Source organism: Hyperoodon ampullatus, assembly GCF_949752795.1.
Source record: "Hyperoodon ampullatus genome assembly, chromosome: 14".
Lineage (NCBI taxonomy): Eukaryota > Metazoa > Chordata > Mammalia > Artiodactyla > Ziphiidae > Hyperoodon > Hyperoodon ampullatus.
Genome location: NC_136927.1, coordinates 51,420,296 through 51,441,785, shown reverse-complemented (window position 1 = coordinate 51,441,785; position 21,490 = coordinate 51,420,296). Strand labels below are relative to the sequence as shown.

At 51.9% G+C, this 21,490-nt stretch overlaps 1 protein-coding gene across 1 annotated transcript in view; it reads right to left on the bottom strand.

The window, feature by feature from the left end:
• Positions 1–10,825, bottom strand: part of POR (cytochrome p450 oxidoreductase) — a gene marked incomplete at its 5' end in the record, with an annotated part of 28,382 nt that extends 17,557 nt beyond the window's left edge. Inside the window, one exon of the mRNA XM_079718670.1 lies at positions 10,647–10,825. Within this exon, the coding sequence (XP_079574796.1) occupies positions 10,647–10,825 (179 nt within the window). The remainder of the gene's footprint in view (positions 1–10,646) is intronic.
• Positions 10,826–21,490: the final 10,665 nt, after the last annotated feature.

Sequence of the window (21,490 nt, the reverse complement as noted above, 5' to 3'; positions counted from 1 at the left end):
AGCAAGGGCGGGGGGGGCCCTCCACGCAGGTCTCACTGGGGGTGTCAGAGGGCGGGCAGGAGGTGCTAGGGCCCCCCGCCCCCAGGGGAAGGGTGCTCCTGAGAAGGGCGTGCACTTCTGAAGGCAGCGCTGGTCCCTTCATTAGCTTCGGCCCGCGGGGAAAAGGAGGATCACGCCCACAGCCCCATGAGGGAAGAGGGAAACCCGTGGAGGCGGGGGAAGACACTGTCTGTGCCTCTAGTCACTGCCCGGCGCGGGGCAGCTCCCCACGTTCCCACCGGTTACACCAGGCGGGTTCCGCCGCTGCCCACCGCGACGCCCGGCTGCCGGGCCCCGAGCAGGTCCACACCTGGGCGCCCTCGGCTGGCTTCACCCCTCCTGACAGCTTCATGCCGGGATCTGCACTCGGAACCCGATCTTTCACAGGCCGAGGAGTGGGTGATGGAGGGCCCTTCTGGTTTCCGGTCTAAACCCCTTCCTCTGGAAGCAGAGAAGTGCAGCCTGCAAACCAGGACCAAAGGAGCCAGGGTGGCCGTGCCTGGGTGAGCCCCCCGGGACTGCCCCCGAGTCTGCGGTCAGCTCTACACAGCGCCGTCCTCGTGCCTCCAGGCATCCCCGCCCGGGGAAGAAGTTCCATCCACACTGAGTAGGGGTGCCTGTGGGCATCCATACCGTCTGCCCGGACACTGTCTGGAACTGACCTTCTCAGGATGGGCTCGTCCTGCAGAGATGAGTGTGCGCACCCCATGGTTTCTTACTCTCAACTCGGGACTGAAGGGAAAAGGCAGCTTGCTGCTCTCCTGGAAACGGGCGGGGAGCCAGCAGCTAGCGAGTCGGGCCCTGTCCATTCTCTACCAGTGCTGGCAGCGGGCAGACTGGCCCGCGGACACTGAACATCCTCCCGGACACCCTGGTCCTCTCGGAAGCCCTGTGAGCCCCTGCCTGCCTCGGTCCCCGCAGCCTGGGAGAGCTGCTGCGTCTGGCGGCTCCAGCAGGGAGGAACCAGGACTCTGGGCTGGAACCTCCCGTGAGCCCCTGCGTCTAGCACACACCCCTCCTCCTTCTGTATGGACCGAGGGAAGGAGGAAACCTCTCCAACCCCGGCTCGGGTCTCCTTGGTAACTGTTTATATCAGAGCCCTTTCTCGCCACATCCTCCCTCTTTCCCATTAAAAAAAAAAAAAAAAAAAAAAAGTAAGTCGTGCAGGCAGAACAAAGCTCCTCTGGACACTGGAAGGCAGTGGTGCAGGTTGCTATGGCAGGGCCGTTTCCCCATAAAGGGAGCGCAGCGAGCCTGCTGCCGGGGTGCTTCAGGATCATATTAAATTAGATCTGGTTCCCACCTCCCTCCCTACAGAAGAACTCTGGGTAACAGAGCCTACGATGCTGGGTCCAGTCACCTGGGGGCAGAGCGTGCTGAGGAACCAGCACAGCTCGGCCTCCTGTCACGCAGTGCAGGGTACGCCCAGCAAGGTGGGCACCGCATTCGCTGCTGAGATGTTTGTAAGTGAGGAACCCCCTTCGAAGGCATCCAAGTACAAACGGCCCATCAGGAGAGGCCGCAGCCGACCCAGGCGCGGAGCCCAGAGACCATGCCACTCCAGAATGGAGCACAAATGGTTCCAATTAGGGCTCTCTGCTCCCAAATTGGGAACAGGAGTGTCTCTGGTTCAGGCTTCAGAAGTCAACTGCAGCCCGCCAGGTGGGGAAGCGAGAGGGAGGCTGGACAAAAGCACTGAGTCACTTGGACAGAGATGAACCATGATGGCCCAGCGCGATTCATTTTGTTTCCAGTCCCAGGCAGGGCTCAGAAGGGTTAGTCTGAAATTTAAATTTTCTGCAGAGCGGAACTGATTTCTTCTGAGACTTTCCCCTGCTCTTGGCAACACACAGGGCAGTTGCTTTTGAATGGCTCCCTTCCAGAGCCTAGTGTGTGGCGACAAGTTCTCTGGTCCCCAGGGCAGCACAATGGGAGAGGGGACGAGAGCTGAGCAGGCAGCTGGACCGGGGCAGAGATGGCCCGGAGCCTCGTGGCAGAAAGCTAATGGTTTGGAAGAGCTGCCTTTTGGTGAAGACAAAGTGTCTCGCTGTGAGCTTAAACAAAAAACAGCAGCTCTCTCCACTGACGGGACCAAGAACGGGAACCAGCACCAACGGAAGGCAGTGAGGACGGGTGGGAGCTTGAAGCAGGTGTGAGGCCACTGGTCAAAGACACAAAAGGGAATAGGAACTAGGACTTACTGAGCACCTCCTGTGTGCTTTTTATTTTACTTCATTTAATTGTCCCCACCCTGTGAAGTGGCAAAGGATTCTACCCCATTTGACAGCGGAGGGGAGTGAGGCTTGGGGCTGAAGCAGCAACTCCAAGCCTGTGAAAGCCCAGGGCCCCGCGGCTTTGCATCTGCTTCCACTGTGCAGAGCAAGGCTGCACCTCCCCTGGCCACCCCATCGGTCGGGATGCAGGACACAGCAGCCCCGTTCACACTTCACTGCCCTTCCCAGGGGGCCTCCTCCCCATCACTTAGGGTGCTCCAAGGCTCGAGGGGGCTGCTGTTCCCCTGGTGGACCCCCTACCCACACAGCCTTCAACACGTATTCACCACCGTGCCTGTCGGGACTCCACAACGTGCCGTGGCCCGGGTGGCCTGCCTTCTCTTGGGCCAGTTGGGTGCCAGGCAGGGCTAGTGCTACTGTGCAGAGACCGAGGCCCAAGAAACTGCTCAGGGTCACCCAGCCTGTCCAGGACAGAGGAAAAGCCACATTCTCTGACACTGGGATGACGTGGCTCTAGTCACAGACAAAGTGGCCCTGAAAGGAGAGTGGGGTGGGAAGGGCGATGACGACAGGGCCTGGGCGGGGGGCTAGCAGGAGTGGGGGCAACGGCTTGGGGAGTGAAGTCCTGCTCTGGGGCTTATTCCTCCTCAGACCTGGGTAAGTTACTCACCTCCCCCCGAATTGGCTTTGCCTCTTGTAAAACAGGGATGCAAGAATTAAAGTGTTAGGGCTTCCCTGGTGGCGCAGTGGTTGAGAATCTGCCTGCTAATGCAGGGGACACGGGTTCGAGCCCTGGGCTGGGAGGATCCCACATGCCGCGGAGCAACTAGGCCCGTGAGCCACAACTACTGAGCCTGCGCGTCTGGAGCCTGTGCTCCGCAACAACAGAGGCCGCGATAGTGAGAGGCCCGCGCACTGCGATGAAGAATGGCCCCCACTTGCCACAACTAGAGAAAGCCCTCGCACAGAAACGAAGACCCAACACAGCAAAAATAAATAAATAAATAAATAAATAAATAAATAAATAAACTCCTACCCCCAACATCTTCTTTAAAAAAAAAAAATAAATAAAAAAAAATAATAATAAAGTGTTAGAAAGTCCCAGCACACATCCTCTCTCTGGGCACTGGCACTGCTGCTCTCCGTGCCCTGCTTGCCGTCTGTACCGTGGGCCCTGGTCAGCGCCAACGCCTCCCGACGACCTGCCTCCAATCCACTCCAAACTGCATTCAGGAATGGCTGGTCTCAGGGCTGCCCTGGCACCAGCCCTCCCGTCGGCTCCCCGCGAGGGTCAGATAAAACCCCAAGGCCCTGTAGATCCATCCTCTGTCGTCTGCTCTATCTCAGTTCCCTTCATGACCCCTGACTCCCTTGGCAACTTACACCCAGGCCCTACCAAGACACGCCCTTCCCAGAGCAGGCCCTGCTTTCCTTGCCCTGGGCTTCTGCACACGCAGCCCTGGCCCAGCTTCCTACTCAGCCTCCCAGACTCAGCTCCGGGGACACCTACATCCTGACATAGCCCCCTCCCCGGTGGCGCCCCGGGCTGTTCGAGCATCGTCACTGTACCATCCTCACGTGCCCCAACTGCATGTGAGCCCCCGAGGATGCTGCATGTCCCTGTGCCCTGGTGCCTGGTCCACAGAGAGGGAGCCACTAGCACCGGGTGCCCTGGTGATGCCCAGAGAGGCCAGAAGGTCCGATGACACTCGGCTCTGCATCACTTTCCCAGACAGGCCACGTTCAAGATTTCGGGCACTGGCTAGAACGGCAAAACGGCCCCAATCTCATCAAGGGACAGGAGAGGTCCCTTGGTGGTCAGGTGGCATCAGAAAACCCACACCTGTGCTTGCAGGGTGGCGTGAATGTCCTGAGCCCACAGCCTCGCCATTTCCACGGATGCAGGACACTTCGGGCACTGTCCACCCTCCACGGCCACAGGGGCCTTTCCTTGCGCTCTTCTCTTTGTAAAACCCATTGGTGTTTCTATCGTCGTGCTCGGCAGAGCCAAGGACCCCTCTCTAGAAAGAGTGGCCCTGAGCTGGGTGTGGAAAAAGGAGATAAAGATGGATAGAGATGATGCCAGTAGCCTTGACTCCTGGCTTTCCCGGCCTTTCTGGCAAGAGCAGGCCGTTAAACGAAGGTCACGGAGGAAAATGAGCTCTTTTGTGGCTTCTCAGAAGCAACCCCCAGTGGGATGCAGGCAGCAAAATTCTAGACTGTGGGAAACTTTGGGAAACAAATGATCTGGGTTCTTCAACGAAAATGCCGCGAGGGAATCACAGGGATGGAAGGAAGCCCACGGACTGAGAGAGACCTGACATTATGTTAAGGGGAAGCAGCCTGGCACCAGAGGCTGTGATGACATAACCCCGTTTGCATGACAGTCTGGAAAAGGCAAAACTACAGGGACAAAAATCAGATTGGTGGTTACCAGAGGTGGGGCTGGGGGGTGGCGACTGCAATGGGACCTGGGTGGCAGGGGGGGCGCTTTCTGGGGTGTGGAGTGTCCTGTATCTTGACTGCAACCACTGGTTACACAACTGCACACACCTGTCAGGATGCATCAAACTGTACACTTTAAAAAGGTGAATTTTACTGCATGTAAATTACACCTCAATAGACCTGACCTCTGAAAGAGAGACTTAAAAGATTCGGTAGTCAATTGAAATGTGTGGGTTTAGATCCTGAATTTAAAAAAGAAAAAAAAAAAAAGGTTAAAAAAATTGATCAGTCACTCAGGGAGCTATGAACAATGCAGGCTGAGTTTCCAATGATACTGAGACGTACTGTGAACTTACAGGGATGGGAGGATAGCTCTGTGTTAGGTTTAAAAAGGGGAGTCCCTGAATTTGAGAGGACTGAAATATTCTCGTAGTTCGTATTTCCACATAATTTCATAGGAAATATTTCCAATTTCCTATGAAATCATATGATTTCTTTATTCATAATTCATATGAATTATAGGATTAATTATGAAATTATATGCTTGCTTTAAGATAATCCAGCAACAGTGGGGAAGGAGAAGGAAGCAAGACTGGCCAGGAGCGGATAGTTGTTGAAACTGGGTGACAGGTGCATGAGCTCCCTCTCCTATGCTCCACGCTTTGGTGTTTGCTTGCAGTGTTCCATAATAAAAAGCTTTGTTTTTCTTTAAAGCACTCAGGCGCTGCAAGTGAAGCAGACTGCAGGGGGGTGGGGGGCTGTGAGCAGAGCCGAGGAGGACAGCTAGGGCTGGCTGGGGGGCACAGGCTGTGGTGCGGGTCCATCTAGAAGGGTGACCCCACTCAGCCTCAGCCCCTGCTGGCAGGTGTCACGGTGGGCTCCGTGGGGTCAGGTCCTCTGTTTTTTTGTTTTTTTTTTTTCCAGAAGAAGCTATAAGTGACTTTTATGTGGAATTGCCTGGGTTTTCAATGTTCTAATTTAAAAATTAAAAACATTTTAACATAAGCCACACGCAGACTGTGAGCTAGTTTGCCTTAGAGGCAGACATATGTGCTGGTTTAGCATTTACTAATTCAACGGCCTTTCTCTGAGTATCTTCACTCCGACAGGCCCTGCACAGAGCGAGGGACCCAGACAGGAATGGGATGCTCCCTCTGCATTACGGGAGACAGAAATAGAAACAAATTCCCACCCAGCCAGAGGGGTGTTGCATTACATGCACGAACAAAGCGCTTGGGGGCAGAGAGAGGCTCCCTGAGCTTCAGACTCCTCTGGGAGCTACCATCCTCCCGGGCTCCCTTCCATCAGGAGCTGCCCTGGCCCCGGTGCTCTGCCTAGAGGTACAAGCTAAGCAAAGGCTGAGGGGCCGGTGGGACGAGAGATGAAAGAGCGACTTTTAAAATGATTATGATTAAGAGAACGCGCTACTTGTAACTGCTCCTCTTTAACCAGTGTTTAATTGCTATTATAAACCATTCAAAAGACATCCCCGGGGGATAAAATCATGTTCACTGATTAGAAGGCTCAATACTGGAAGATGCCAATTAATTTATAGATTCCACCCAATCTCAACTAAAATCCCAGAAGGTTTTTTTGTTTGTTTTGGTGGACTTTGACAAGCTGATTCTAAAAGTTATATGGAAATGCCCAGGGCCCCAAAAAAGCCAAGAGAATCTTAAAAGAGAAGACCAAAGCTGGAGGACCTAGACTACCAGTTACCAAGTCAAGAGTTACTATAAAATCATAGAAAGCAGAACATGTGGTATTGGCGAAAGGACAGAAAACAGATCAACAGAACAAGTAGTCTAGAAATCAACCCCCATCTATACGGTCACCTGATTTATATCTACGGGGATGCTTTAGTGCAGTGAGAAAAGAATAACCCTTTTCAATAAATGGTGCTGGGTCAAGTGGATGGATAACCACAGGAAAAAATGATTTTTGAAGCGCCTTGACAATTTGCTGATACCAAAATCAATTTCAGCTGGATGGCAGATCTAAGGATAAGAACTACAAGAGTGAAGCTTTTAGAAGAAAATACAAAAGAAAAGCTTCAAGACCATAAGATAACAATTCTTACACTGAACACAAGAGCATTAACCATAAACGTGAAGGCCAACCAAACGGTTGACAAACTGGGCCAGTTTAAGGCAACAACTTCTGATCACAAAAAGACACTATGAAGAGAGCAAAAAGGCAACTTTACAGAAAGATATTGACAATACATAGATATCTAACAGGGGACTCAGATCTAGAATATATAAAGAACTGTAACAAATCAACAAGAAGGCCAATAGCCCAACAGGAAAAAAATGGGCCAAGTCTTGAATGTACCATCACAAAAGATACCTCAGTGGCCAATAAACATATGAAAAGGTCACTGGACATCAGAGAAATGCAGTTAAAACAATTACCACCACATGCCCATTAATTGGCTAAAATTTTATTTCATTTCATTTTAATTAAAAAAATTTTTTTTTGGCTGCACTGCACGGCTTGTGCGATCTTAGTTCCCTGACCAGGGATCGAACCTGGGCCCCTGACAGTGAAAGCATGGGGTCCTAACCACTGGACCACCAGGGAATTCCCTAGAATGGCTAAAATTTTTTAATTGACGAAAATAAGTGTTGGTGAGGATGGGCAGCAAATGAAACCCCACATGCTGGGGGTGGGACTGGATGCTGGAAAACTGGCTATGTCTAGCAGAGCTGCACATGAGCCATCTCTCTGACCCCCAACTCCACATCCACCACATACCCAACAGAGCTACGTCCACATGGGAACCACATGCACACGGGAACCACATCCACATGTACCAGGATGTTCCCTGCAGGACTGTTGGTAACAGTGCCCCAGGCTGGAAGCAATCTAAAGGGTCATCATGATGGGAATGAATAAATTACAGTTTATTCCCACAACAGAACACTATGCAACAATGAGAACGAGAGAACTACGACTGCACATGACATGGAGAAATCGCAGAAAGAATGGCCAAATACTACATATCCCAGGACACAGACAACACTCGTCTATGTCACGAGAAGTCAGGAGAGTGGGTGACCTGGGGGTGGTGGGATTGGAGGGGGAAGAGGGGTCCCTTCTTACATGATTCTACCCGTTTTGTGACAAATAAACTGTGTGCTTATGATCTGTATATTTTTATGTCTGCCTGTTATGTACTTCAGTAAATAGTTTATGAAAAAAACCCAGGAGGCCTTCCAGAACTGACCTTCCCTCTAAGTACTCCCTGGGCTCCTGAGGTTCTGAAGCCAAATCCGGCCTGGTGGTGAGGGCCCCAGAGGCCAGCATGCCTGGGAGATTCACCTGTGAACACAGGGGACTCCTTCTGAATCCCCTGCACCTGTAAGTCCAGGGTCAGGGGGCTGCAGGTGTGTGTCCTGTGCTTGCTGCTCAGACACAATTGTTCCCATTGGCTTGGTCTTTAAAAAACATCCATGCCCCAAGGTTTGGACTCACCATCCCAGGTGGTGAAGGCCTGAAAAGGCCTTAAAAGACCAACTAGAAGCCACTGGGGGTTGTGGTGAGAACTCCTGATACAACCCTGGGTGTGTACAGTCCCCACACTAATCACCCTCCACTGACCTGGTGGGGTAAGGGAGGTACCGTGCCATGGCCAAAACTACCTGTGTTCACTGAAAGTACAAGTGGGCAGGGACAACAGTGTGGGATTTCTAGCAGGAGGTGGCGGCCACCATCTAGCTGGTGGCCCAGATGTATCAGCTAAGTGACCTCTCTGAGTCTCAGTTTTCTCATCTTTGAAATAGGGATATTAACTACCTCTTAAGAGATGGAAGGCAGCATGGCAAAGCGGGGAAAACAGGGGGTGCAGAGTTTGTAGATCTGGGTTCAAAAGGCAGCTCTGCTACTTGTGAGTTAGGTGGCCTTGGGCAAACTCCTCAATCACTAGTTCCTCAGTTTCCTCCTCTGCAAAATGGGGTAATAATGGTGTCCTTGGAGGGCTCTTGTAAGACTGGAGATGGTATTAATAATAAGAACAGGTACTTTCCTGGTGGTGCAGTGGTTAAGAATCCGCCTGCCAATGCAGGGGGCACGGGTTCGATCCCTGGTCCGGGAAGATCCCATGTGCCGCGGAGCAACTAAGCTCGTGAGCCACAACTACTGAGCCCACGTGCCACAGCTACTAAAGCCTGCACGCCCAAGAGCCTGTACTCTGCAGCAAGGGAAGCCACCGCAATGAGAAGCCTGCACACCATAAATACATACCATTGGAGGGCTCCAGGACCTGGGCAAAGAGCTCTATGACGGTTTATGCCCTTTAATTTTTACAACCCTATAAGGTAAGTTCTATTATTATCTCCAATTTACAGTTGAGGACACGGACTTCAAAAGATTGATGTCATATTAAGGGCAAATGTCATATGGCTAATACATGGTAGAGTCAGGAGTCAAACCTTCATTACCCAGTGTCAGGGCCTAGAACCTAACCACTGCACTATAACAGTCTCCCTGTACAGTATACACGTAGAACCCCTGGCCATGGGGTATTCAACATGATATAATAAGGGATGAGAAGCGGATTTAAACATATAGCATTAAAATTTTAGGATTATGAAGAGGGAAGTATCGCTTCAGCATCCTGGCAAAGAGAAACAATTAGAATCTACAAGATACAAGTCCAGGAGTTTTGTTTCAAGTCCATCTTGCAAGGCCAGAGATCTTGGGGACGGGGAGGCTGGCGGCCCCATGCTCTCCCGCGGCTCAGCCTCGCTTGGGGATGGGGGCGGGGACACACCTCCATCCTACAGACAAGGAAACGCAGGGCTACTGTAAACTGGGCCCTGGACACTGGCCCCCTTATCCCGAGTGCCATACCTTTTCAGCAAAACTACTTTGCCACACCAGGAATGGACCTGTCCAGCCCCGAGGGAACAGGCTGGACCCTGCTCACCTGCCCAGCCTCCCAGCTTCCCTCTGGCCCTCTGCTGACAAAGCCCTCGAAGCCTCGGGGTGTGGCCCTCCTCCAGCGGCACACCTTCCCGATCCCTCCAAGGGGAAATTCCTTCTTGGAGTCCCCAGAGCCTGTGTGTCCCGGCTGCCTGGCCTCTCCCTCCATCATGAGCGATGAGGCCGTCCCCCCCCCACTGAGTGGGCACTGCTGTCGCAGAGGCCCTGATTAGATCATGCACGTGAAAGTATTTCACAAACCATTTTTCAGAAGTATCTTTCAACGTCCCGACTTCTTAGCCTCTTTAATGTAAAGGCCACCTTTGCATACTTGTAGCACCCAGTGTAGTGCTTGGTACGAGATACTTTCTGACACAAACACTAAGCAGCTGCCTTGCGGCAGGACCAGTGCTAGGTGACGTCATAACCGTCACCCACAAGAGCCCGGTGAGGGCAGGGTCACTGCCTTCATTTAGGGTTACTGACCTCCGGGGAGGGGAGAGGGCCTGGAGGCTGAATTAATCCCCAATGGTCAATGATTTAATCAATTATGCCTACATAACAAAACCTTCATAAAAACCCAAAAGGATGGGGTTTGGAGAGTTTTGGGGTTGCTGAACACATGGAGGTGCTGGGAGGGTGGCATCCCAGAGGGGGCATGGAAGCTCTGTGCCCCTTCCCCACACCTTGCCCTACGCTGATGACCTTTAATGCCCTGAGCCTCAGGTTACCTGTCTGTGCAAGGTGCCTTCTACTCTGAATGGTTCCTGTGAAGCCTGAATAAGAAACAGGTATCAAAGGACCCTGAACACTGTGAAGCACAGTGTAAACATAAGGGATTATTAGGGTGGATGCAAAGCAGAGTCCATCAATAAGGCAAAACCCAAGACGCAGCCCAACACGATACGAGAGACCCTGCATCTCTCAGCCGGCTCGCTCCTGCCCAAGCACTGCTGGGATGGCAGACATGTGCTCTAGAGGGATCCTGAGCGAGTCACTTACGTGGTCTGAATCTTGGTGAACTCGGGGACTTCGTCTTTCTTCTTCCTGAATAGGAACCAGTATGTCAGGAGACCCACAATGAGGGAAAACATGATCACGTCCGTCGTGCTGAAAAGGGACACGTCTTCAGCCACCGTGTCAGATGCGGTGGCGCCAGCCTCCATACTGGAGTCTCCCATGTTGATCGAGAAACTGTTGGGAGACAGAACGACAGACGTCAGCAGGGTCCATCTGAGGCCTGCTGGGAAGCCCCCTGAAGGCTTTGGTCTGGGGCTCACGCCCCAAGGGCTGCAGCAACTAGCAGAGCCTCGGGGCAGCAGCTGCAGCCTTGGACCAGGACTAAGAGAGCACGTGGCCTGCACGGTGCCTGCACAGCCCTGGGCACACCTGAGTGCACACTGGGTCCCCTGTGAACACAGAGAACGGAGGCCACAGACTCCCTGTACCAGCATTCTTCAGCCCCACAAGGACACAGCAGAGGCACTGCTTCCACACGATAGAGGGGCCGCTTCACAGCAAACCCTTTCCCCAGCTGTGTGGCAGGCCCGGGATACCCCAAACCCTGCACATTCCAAAGGTCTTCAGGACTGGCCCTTGGATGGCTCCAAGGAAATAACCCCTGAGGCCTTGGAATGTGCCGCCTGATAAGATGTCTCCATATACCTGAGACCTTGGGTCGTGCACATAGCTTATGCTAATGATGTGATTTAGGGGAACACCTGGGGCTCTGAATCACATCATACTGCTGTCGCCTCTGGGGTGCTGGAGACTGAGGAGGTGAGCTTAGGCACTTGGGCGCCCGATGCCTCCAAGACTGACCCCCAATAAAAACCCTGGACACCAAGGCTCGAGTGGGCTTCCACACGTGGCTGCTGGGAGAATCAAGCACTGTCGCGTGACTCCACTGGCAGAGGAAACTGGAAGCTTCTGCCTGGCTCCTGCTAGACTCTGTCCTATGGAGTCTTTCCTTTGCTGATTTCAGTCTGTTTCCCTCTGCCATAATAAACCATGACTGGGAGTATAACAGCTTTTCTGAGTTCTGCAAGTCCTGGTGAATCACTGAGCCAGAGGGTGGTCTTTGGGACCCCAGCACACCAACCTACTAAGCTCCCTTGAAGGGTGCTCAACTGGTCCTTCCACCACTGAAACCTGGCGGGTATGTAGATATGAGACAACAAAGACCGAGGTGAGAGGACCTAAAACCCTAGCAGTGCATTTCTGCCTCTTATCACTGAGGCTGGGCTGGGCTCTGGAATCAGCATTGTGCCCTGTCACCGAGTGGGTGGCTCTCACTGTAACCACGGTCAGGAATGCCTTAGTCACAGCTTGGCAACTCAGGCAATGGGAGATTACTTCACATCTGACCTCCCTTAGCTGTCACCGCCTCCAGGAAGCCACAGGGTGGGCCCTGCAGCAGAGCACCCTGTCACCTGAGGGCAGGGCATCAGCCCTGCTGACCTGTGCAACCTGCCAGGAACAGGCTGTTCAGGACGGCCCTCAAGCCTGGTTCTTGGCTTCGTTATTAATCTGAGGGGCTTTCCTCATGCTGAGTTCCTGAGTCATCTCAGCTTACCCTTTTGCGATATCTGACGTTAAAGGACCATCTTAATTCTAGTGCCCAGAGAGTGCTGTTTATATTTAAGCATTAACTTATAAACACACTGAATATCTATTCGACGTTAGTCACATCTTTCTATCCAACCCTGGCGGTGGCACTGTCATCTGGCCCACAAGCCTACTGCCATGAAGCAGAGGGGAGGGGACCTGTCCCACATGATCTCAGAGTCCGGCTGGAAGCCTGGGGGTTCCGGGCAGGGCCGATGTGCTGACTCCGGAGAGCCCCCAGCTGGCGCCCCTCACATCGCAGCAACGACCGCCCGCTCCCTGCCCGGCCACCTTTCTGACTCAGGCCGCCCGGCCCCCTTACTTTACCGAGGGGTGACTGATGCCCACCAAACGAAATGACTGTTTCTTGACACGCGCACCAGTCGACCACAGCAATCAGAAGAGAAAGCACAGCCCTGGAGGGGGCGTCTAAAGCGACGGCGCGCAGAGCCAGGGGAGCTGCATGGCGGCCTTCCCACACGCCCGACTCTGCGAGAGGCGCCTAACAGGCCGTTCTCCACTCAGTAGCCAGAGGGAGGCTTTGAAAAAGTAAGTCAGACTCTGTTACCTCCCTAATCAAAACCCTCAAATGACTTCATGTCATACGCAGCACAAAATCTAACGTCCTTAACATGGTTGATTAGTCCCATCTGATCTCGCCCCTGGGTACCACTCCCGCCCCGATTCTCCCTGCTCTCCCCTTTCCTCACACTTCACGGCCACGCTGGCCTCCTTACTACTCCTCAAGCCTCCGGGCCTGCTCGTGCCCCAGGGCCTTTGCACATGTTAATACGGCTGCCTGGACTCTCTTCTAGTTACCTGCAGGGTTCTCTCCCCCGCTTCATTCAGGTCTCCGCTCAGAGGTCACCATCTCAGAGAGACCTGGCCTCACTATAGTATCTGGTGGCTCTCCCTGTCCTTCCCCCCTCACAGCCCTGATCACTACCTGACATTATATTATATGTTTTCCCCACTGGCCATCTCCCTGACTACAGGGTCAGCCCACAAGGGCAGATAATGAGCATCAGGTATAGCAACTGAATAGAACTGTTCAATGAATGAGCATCAGATCCTAGAGTAGCTGGGCTGGCAAAGCGTGGCATACAATTGTGGAGCGGTTTTAGATTCTGGAAAGCACAACACAGACACGAGATTACAATGCAGTTTGTGAGGCTATGTTCACTCTTCTCCCCTCTCCCTCTGTCTCGAGCACCTGGCTTGCTGCTTCCTTCAGCATCCCAGGCCTCTCCCTTTGAGCTCAGAGTCAGGACACCACGAATTCCTGACCCACTGCAGAGATGACCCGGCGCTGCGCACAGGGAATGTGACTGACCCCCTGCAGCAGGCCCTCACCAGCATGCTGGACACGGCCAGCACTCAGACCTGAGGTCTCCACAGACCTGAGAATGTCCCCAGCAGCTTTAACTCTGAGGTCAGACAGACAAAAGCTGCAGAAGGGCAGTGGAAAGGGCCCTGGAGAGCATGTGATCTACAACCGGGAGTCGGAGGGTCCAAGGGGTAAGCAGCTCACCCAAGTGGCAAACTAGAAAGAAGCGCCAGCTTCCCAGGGGAGGGCTGTGCTCACTACCCATTTAAGTGGGGAGACTGAGTGGACACATGTATCTGTGTCAGAGGCACCTCTGCATGTGGCACATGGTGGGAAGGAAGGATTGGCAGGCTGGCAAGAAGGAAGTCAACCTGGGAGGAAAAACCTTCACCCTACGCTTCCCACTAGGATCGGAGCAGTGTGCATGGGGGCTGAAGCCGAGAACAAGCTGTTAAACCATCATCGTCACGTTGAAGTGCACACAAACACGCCTACCCATCTCTCCAGCCGGCGTCACCGCATCCCTGCCCCAGGGCCTTTACATGTGCCTCGCATGCTCCCCCTCTACTTGCTTCCTATTCAGTCTTCAGACCTCGGCTCGACCGTCACTTCCAGGCGTCACACTTTCCTGGCACAGTGCTTGGCACATAATCTCGTGCTCTGTAACTCCCCGTGGAATGAATGGAGTCAGTGAATTCACTACAACACACAAAATGTAAAATTTGCATGAACCACTAATGTGAAGACGGCAGATTGAAAAGAACTTCGGGACTGGGAGTGTGCCTGTGTGGCAAGCCTCCAGGACACAGGTTCCCAAACTTTCTCAGCTCATGGAACCCGTGACATTTCGCAAAATTTTCATGGTATCCCTAGGCCAAGAGAAATACCTAATCGTTCCATTCAGGAGTAGTTGGATCCAAACAACCCCTGAAAACCCAGATTTGCAAAGACACAAAGTATCAAAAGGAATGTAGAAGATCAAAGGAATGTAGACGATCCCACGTTGATACTGAGAATCACCCCAAGCTGCACCAACGGGGACAGACAGGGACTCTCCCTGAGCACCTCTGGGCGCCGGCTATGGTGCCTGGAGGCACCTCGGTACAGTCTGGGAAACAAGACCCTGTGACATAAAATCACTCTCTTCTGCTGTGTGAAATATTCTGATGGGAAAATTTTGACCAGCCTGCTTGGTGAGTGTCCTTCCATTTCAGGTGTGGTAGGGTGACCATGGGACAGTCTGAGGTCCCCACAGGCCCTCCCAGGAGCCTCTGGGAGCCCTGTGTGATCTTTCTGCCCATTCATCATCCATTCTTTTACACTTAGTGGAAAGGAGGAACGCCAAACACTACAGAGCTCATGGGGCCAAAAGCAACATTTGTCAGCAACAGAAAACAAAAAAACAAAAAACCCCAAAACGGCCATGAGAAAATAGAGTACGTTCTTAACTAGACCAGGCTCTTGCCACAGCTCTGCTTCCAGCTGTGCAAATCCTTTACTTGGCAGTAGGCGTTCATGTCCTCATCTGTAAGGTTAGGCACAGAAAAAGGGGGTACATCAAAAGACTAGCCAGGTTTCCTTGGTGGCGCAGTGCTTGAGAGTCCACCTGCCGATGCAGGGGACACGGGTTCGTGCCCTGGTCCGGGAAGATCCCACATGCCACGGTGCGACTAGGCCCGTGAGCCATGGCTGCTGAGCCTGTGCGTCCAGAACCTCTGCTCCGCAAAGGGAGGGGCCCCAACAGTGAGAGGCCCACGTATCGCAAAAAAAAAAAAAAAAAGACTAGCCAAGTAGGTCTCGCCCACCCCAAATAGAGCAGGTCTGATTCGATCTTTTATTACAAAGTAGGTCTGTACGTAAGTTTTCACTTTTATCATAAAGACAATGTACATTCGGAAACGGGCATAGATAGATAGATACATAAGATAGATAGAGAGACAGGGGCTATTCCTCCTGAATTTCACTGATTAGCCAGTTCCCACTGATGCTGAGTCAAAGGCAGTCACTCCAGTCCCCAGGCAGCCTGCCCGACACCCTGCAGAGCAGGGTGGACAAATTGCTGGTCGCCCAGGCCAAGAGCATGGTGGGAGCTTCGCCAGCTTCTGAAAGGGCAAACGAGGCAAGAACAGAAGGGCTCTTTCTCCATCGGACTGTTTACAACACCAGGGGCGTAAAATCATCCTCCAGGAAGTATTTGTGGCTTTGCCTTCGCTGTACGTAACTTCTGGTCAGTAAATGACTGATCAACCAAGCTGGCACTGACATCACAGCAAGCTGGCCATGGATGGAGCAACAGGAGGGAAGGAAGCCAGTGAGTAAGTCAGTCGGCCCCTTTAGCAAGCACAGAGCCCAGGCAAACAGGCACTGCCACCTCCAGGCAGCCCAGACCCCCCAGCTGCAGTGGGAGCACAGCCCGCTCAGTCACAAAACTCGTCCATGGTTCAGTGGCTTTAAGACAAGGGAGAATCCTCAGGGAAACCAAGCCTGCTCTTGCCTAACAGCTCATCCTCCAGGGCCTGAGAGATACTCAGGGGAAAGTGCCTGCTGAGAGCACTGCAGCTGGCACACATTCCCCTCTAGCTACAGTGTCCACCTCGTCAATCACCTAAACCGAGACAAGCCAGCGTGGCTTTCTTTGAGTTTATCCTGTTTAGGATTCACTCAGCTTCTTGAATCTGTACATTTAGGAAATCTTCAGCCATTATTTCTCCAAATACTTTTTCAGCCCCACCCTCTTTCTCTTCTTCTGGGACCACAATGACATAAATGTGTTTTGTTATTAGTCCCACAAGTCCCTGAGGATCTGTTCAGTTTTATCAGTCTAGTTTCTCTCTGTGACTCGGACTGGGTAATTTCTATTGTTCTGTCTTCAAGTTCACTGGTGATTCCCTCTGCCATCTCCATTCTGCCATGGTGCCATACACTGAGTTTTGGTTTTCTTTTCTTTTTTTCTTTTTTTATGTTATAGTATTTTTCAGTTCTAAGATGTCTGTTTGGCTCTTCTTTATATCTTGTATGGCTGTATTTTCTCACTCAAGTTGAGATTTTCCTAGTTCTCAGTATGGTGATTTTTAAAATTGTATCCTGAACATTTTGGGTATTATAACACTCTAAATCTTATTTAAATTCTCTCTTTTGTCAGGCCTCTTCCACCATTGTGCTGGTGGGAGATGGAGGGCACCAACTCATTGCTGTGATTTGTAGGCATATCCCAATGGTTTCAACACCATGGGGAGGCCAGGTGTAGGGGAAAATGGAGCTCTGAGGAAGAAGTTCAGATAGTCCAAAGAGTCAAAGAAGGGTCACCCAGGGGCCAACCTCTGAGCCAGGTGATGAAAAGTGACCAGGTTCCAACAGTCAGGTAAAGGAGGTAAGAGTTGGGACTTCCCTGGTGGTCCAGTGGTAAAGAATCCGCCTTCTAATGCATGGGACGTGGGTTCAATCCCTGGTCAGGGAACTAAGATTCCACAAGCCGCAGGGCAACTAAGCCTGCGAGCCACAACTACTGGGCTCACGTGCCTCAACGAGAGAGCCCGCGTGCCACAAACTACAGAGCCCACACACAACTAGAGAGAAGCTCGTGAGCCACAACGAAAAGATCCCGCATGCTGCAATGAAGACCCAATGCAGCCCCCCCCCAAAAAAAGAAAAGGAGGTAAGAGTCGTTCCAGACAGAGGAAGCACATGCCAAGATGCTTGATAAAAGAGCAGTAGTTACAAGAACCTAGTGTGACTCAGAGTGGTGTGATGAGATGCACGTGTATGTATGGGTAAAAGGCTGCTAAGGAAGAGAATGGCCTTTAAAAACAGATTAAGACCAGTTTGCAAAGCGCCCAGGAGCCCTCCACGTATCTAAGGTCTTTGAGCCCTGGTTGGAGATGATGACTGGGCGAGGGTGTGGCATGATTAGAACCATGTCATAGGGTGGTAACCCTGAACAGTGGTCACACCCAAAGGGTCAATGCAGACATGGAGCTATGACCAAGGCATCCTAGACTAGAACACCCTCAGGCCAACATTCTATGCAGATGCCCAAATGCCCCAGCTGATGACCTTTCCCCCACTTAACAGGGCTTACGGGTGGGATGTGGAGACGCATGACTGGCACTGTGTCTGATGCAATGACGTAAAAGAGGAAGGCAGCCAGGGGAGCTGGATCTGTGAAAGCATGACTTGGCAAGAAGCAGGCAGAAGACCTAGCATCACTCAGCACAAATGGAGCTGACAAAGCCCCACAGGAACTGCAGGCGGTCGTGGACAGCCACGTGGGCTTGTTTCTATCAGCCTCTCTGAGGCCTTGGCCACCTGACCTGAACTCCAAGTGGGGCAAACCCACAGATCCCCTAAGGCAATGTATTCTGGGGCATTCTGAGGGTATAACTTAGTAACCCTACTAAAAGTTAGCACAAGGCAATTTATGGGTACAAGAGACTTCACAGGAGTTTTGTGAGATAATAGAAAAAATATATATATATATACACACATATATATATGTATACACACACACACACACACACACACACACACACATATGTCTCTGCCCCCAGTCCCTGGTACAGAGCTCCTAAAACTCTTGTAATTTCCTAAGTGATAAGAGCACTTGGAGCATCTTTTGTTCAAATGCAACTCTGGGTGGGCTCTTGCACAGGGGCTGGTTACCAGAAAGACCAAGCCATGAATAGAAGCTTGGAATTTTTTTTTTTCCGTGGTACGCGGGCCTCTCACTGTTGTGGCCTCTCCCGTTGCGGAGCACAGGCTCCGGACGTGCAGGCTCAGCGGCCATGGCTCACGGGCCCGGCCGCTCCGCGGCATGTGGGATCTTCCCGGACCGGGGCACGAACCCATGTGCCCCGCATCGGCAGGCAGACTCCCAACCACTGCGCCACCAGGGAAGCCCCAGAAGCTTGGAATTTTCAGTCCCTGCCTCCACCCCTTTCTCTAGAGAGGGGGGAGGGGCTGGAAATGGAGTGAATAACTGGTCATGATGACATGAGGAGACTTCCTAAAACCCCCGAAGTGTGGGGCTCAGACAGCTTCCAGGTTGGTGAGCACATCCATGTGCTGGGAGAATGACCCTCCCTCTACAGGGACAGAAACTCCTGGGTTCTAGACCCTCCCAGACCTTACTCTATGTATCTTTTTATCTGGCTGTTCATATGTATCCTTTGTCATATCCTTCAATAAACTGGTAAATATAAGTAAATGTTTCCCTGAGTTCCGTGAGCTGCTCTAGCAAATTCATCAAACCCGAGTAGCAGGCTGTGGGAATCCACATTTACAGCTGATTGGTCAGAAGCACAGGTGACAACCTGGACTTGTGACTGGCATCTGAAGCGGGGTGTGGGGAGCAGTCTTGAGGGACTGAGCGCTTACCCTGTGCAGTAACGGAGGACAGAGGTTCACACACTCTCCAAGAAGAACCTTCTGACAAAAATATGTAGAAAGAAAATGAGCTGTTGTGAGGCGTGGCCCCCTGCCTCCATCACTGGAGATGTGTCAACACAAGGCTAGGTAAACTGTGCTTAATGACAGAGTGCCTGCCACCCCAGGGGCCTGGGACACAGACCTGCCAAATTAATAATCATTAAACTGAACCGGCTGATTGGTGACGATGCCAGGAGGAAAACCCCTAGTCTCTGACCTGAGTTAATACTTCAATACTGATTCCTGGACCTTCTTTCCCTGAGCGCATTGAAAAACACACACACACACACACACACACACACACACACACACACACGCTTCTAGTTCATGTTAAACAAGACCAGCTTTCTTTCCCTGAGCGCATTGAAAAACACACACACACACACACACACACACACACACACACACGCTTCTAGTTCATGTTAAACAAGACCAGCTTTCTTTCCCTGAGCGCATTGAAAAACACACACACACACACACACACACACACACACACACACACACACACACACACACACACACGCTTCTAGTTCATGTTAAACAAGACCAGCTATGGAAAGCAAAAGCAGACAAGGACGCTGTGACACGTGATCCATGGCACATTCTAAGGACTCAGGAAATAGGGAGACGGGGAGGCACACGGCAGACTCTGAAAAAAGGGGGAAGTACTAACTCTTCCGATTAAGAAACTGGTCCCAAGAACAGTCCGTGCTTCCCACAGAGCCGGGCTTTCGGCTTTTAAGGAGGAGCATCTTCAGGGGTAAATGAGTCTCAGCCCCCAAGCACACCGCCATCATGTCTGTATGACATCTTTTCAAACCCAACTCCCTCTGCACAGACACAAGTGCTGCTCCGTGATGGGACTTCACTGCTCCTTCTGGCCGCAAGAGGAAGGACTTGGTAAACCGTGGCAGGGAAGGAATGCCTGCCTCAGGCCTCCTGGACCAGGCACCTCAACAGCCCTTTGTGCCCCGTGATTCCACTGATTCCTTTTGTGCCTGTACAGCGTCTAGCGACAGGGGACTCAGCACCTCCCATCCCAGTCTCACCCCGCTCAAATGGTTATCTTAAAGGATGATATGTCAGGCAGAAGCTGACTATCCAGAGAGCTGTTTTGTCTCTAGAGTTTTCTTTCATTTTTTCCATAAATAAATACGTTATACACACGCATCTACATACACTCATTAAAAAAAGCAGATAAAACATATTCTACTTTGTAACACAGTTTTTCACGTTGCTAAAGAATCCTTTATAATGATATTTTCTTTGGCTGCCTGATGGTCCACTGGTTTGACGTACCATTATGTAATGACTTTTCCTATTCTGCACTTATTAAAATATTTTTGAGCACTTAAATCTATATGGGCAACAGAGAGAAAAGATGAGAAAAACATGGCCCGGCTGTGCAGCAGTGCGCAATCTGGTCAAGGAAACACAGAAGACACTGCAGTCAAATGTGAGAAATGCTATAAAATCACTGTTTACAAAGTGCCATGGGGACAGAGGGGAGAAGTGATAGCTGCTCCAGGGAAACGCGGGCACACTGCACACAGGGATGATTTTGGCAGGGTCGTCTCCAACTTCTCACTCTGAGGAACAGATGCACGGGTGCCCATGTAAGCAGGCATGGGGCCTGGCACTTTTGGGGTATACGTCAATGTCTCAGCCACTCTACATGGAAAGTACTATTATCTCCTTATAACGATGACATGAGTACTCAGGTGGGTTTGACTGGTTTGCCTGAGGTCACACAGCTGGTGAGGGGTGCAGTTTGAATTAAAATGTGTGTCTGTTACTGACGTTCATTCTGATTTCTTCCCTAAATAATATTAAGGAAAGTATCTTTAAACAAAAATCTTTCTCTTAAAAAAAAAAAATCTTTGGGGACTTCCCTGGTGGTCCAGTGGGTAAGACTCTGTGCTCCCAATGCAGGGGCCTGGGTTCGATCCCTGGTCGGGGAACTAGATCCCGCATGCATGCTGCAACTAAAGATCCTGCATGCCCCAGTGAAGATCCCACGTGTCGCAACTAAGACCTGGCGCAGCCAAAATAAATAAATTTTAGGACTTCCCTGGTGGTGCAGTGGTTAAGAATCTGCCTGCCAGTGCAGGGGACACGGGTTCGAGCCCTGGTCCGGGAAGATCCCACGTTGCCGTGGAGCAACTAAGCCTGTGTGCCACAACTACTGAGCCTGTGCTCTAGAGCCCGCGAGCCACAACTACTGAGCCCGCGTGTTACAACTACTGAGCCTGCGCTCTAGAGCCTGTGCTCCTCAACAAGAGAAGCCACCGCAGTGAGAAGCACGTGCACCACAACAAAGACCCAAGGGCTTCCCTGGTGGCGCAGTGGTTGGGAGTCCGCCTGCCGATGCAGGGGACGCGGGTTCGTGCCCCGGTCTGGGAAGATTCCACATGCCGCGGAGCGGCTAGGCCCGTGGGCCATGGCTGCTGGGCCTGCGTGTCTGGAGCCTGTGCTCTGCGGCCGGAGG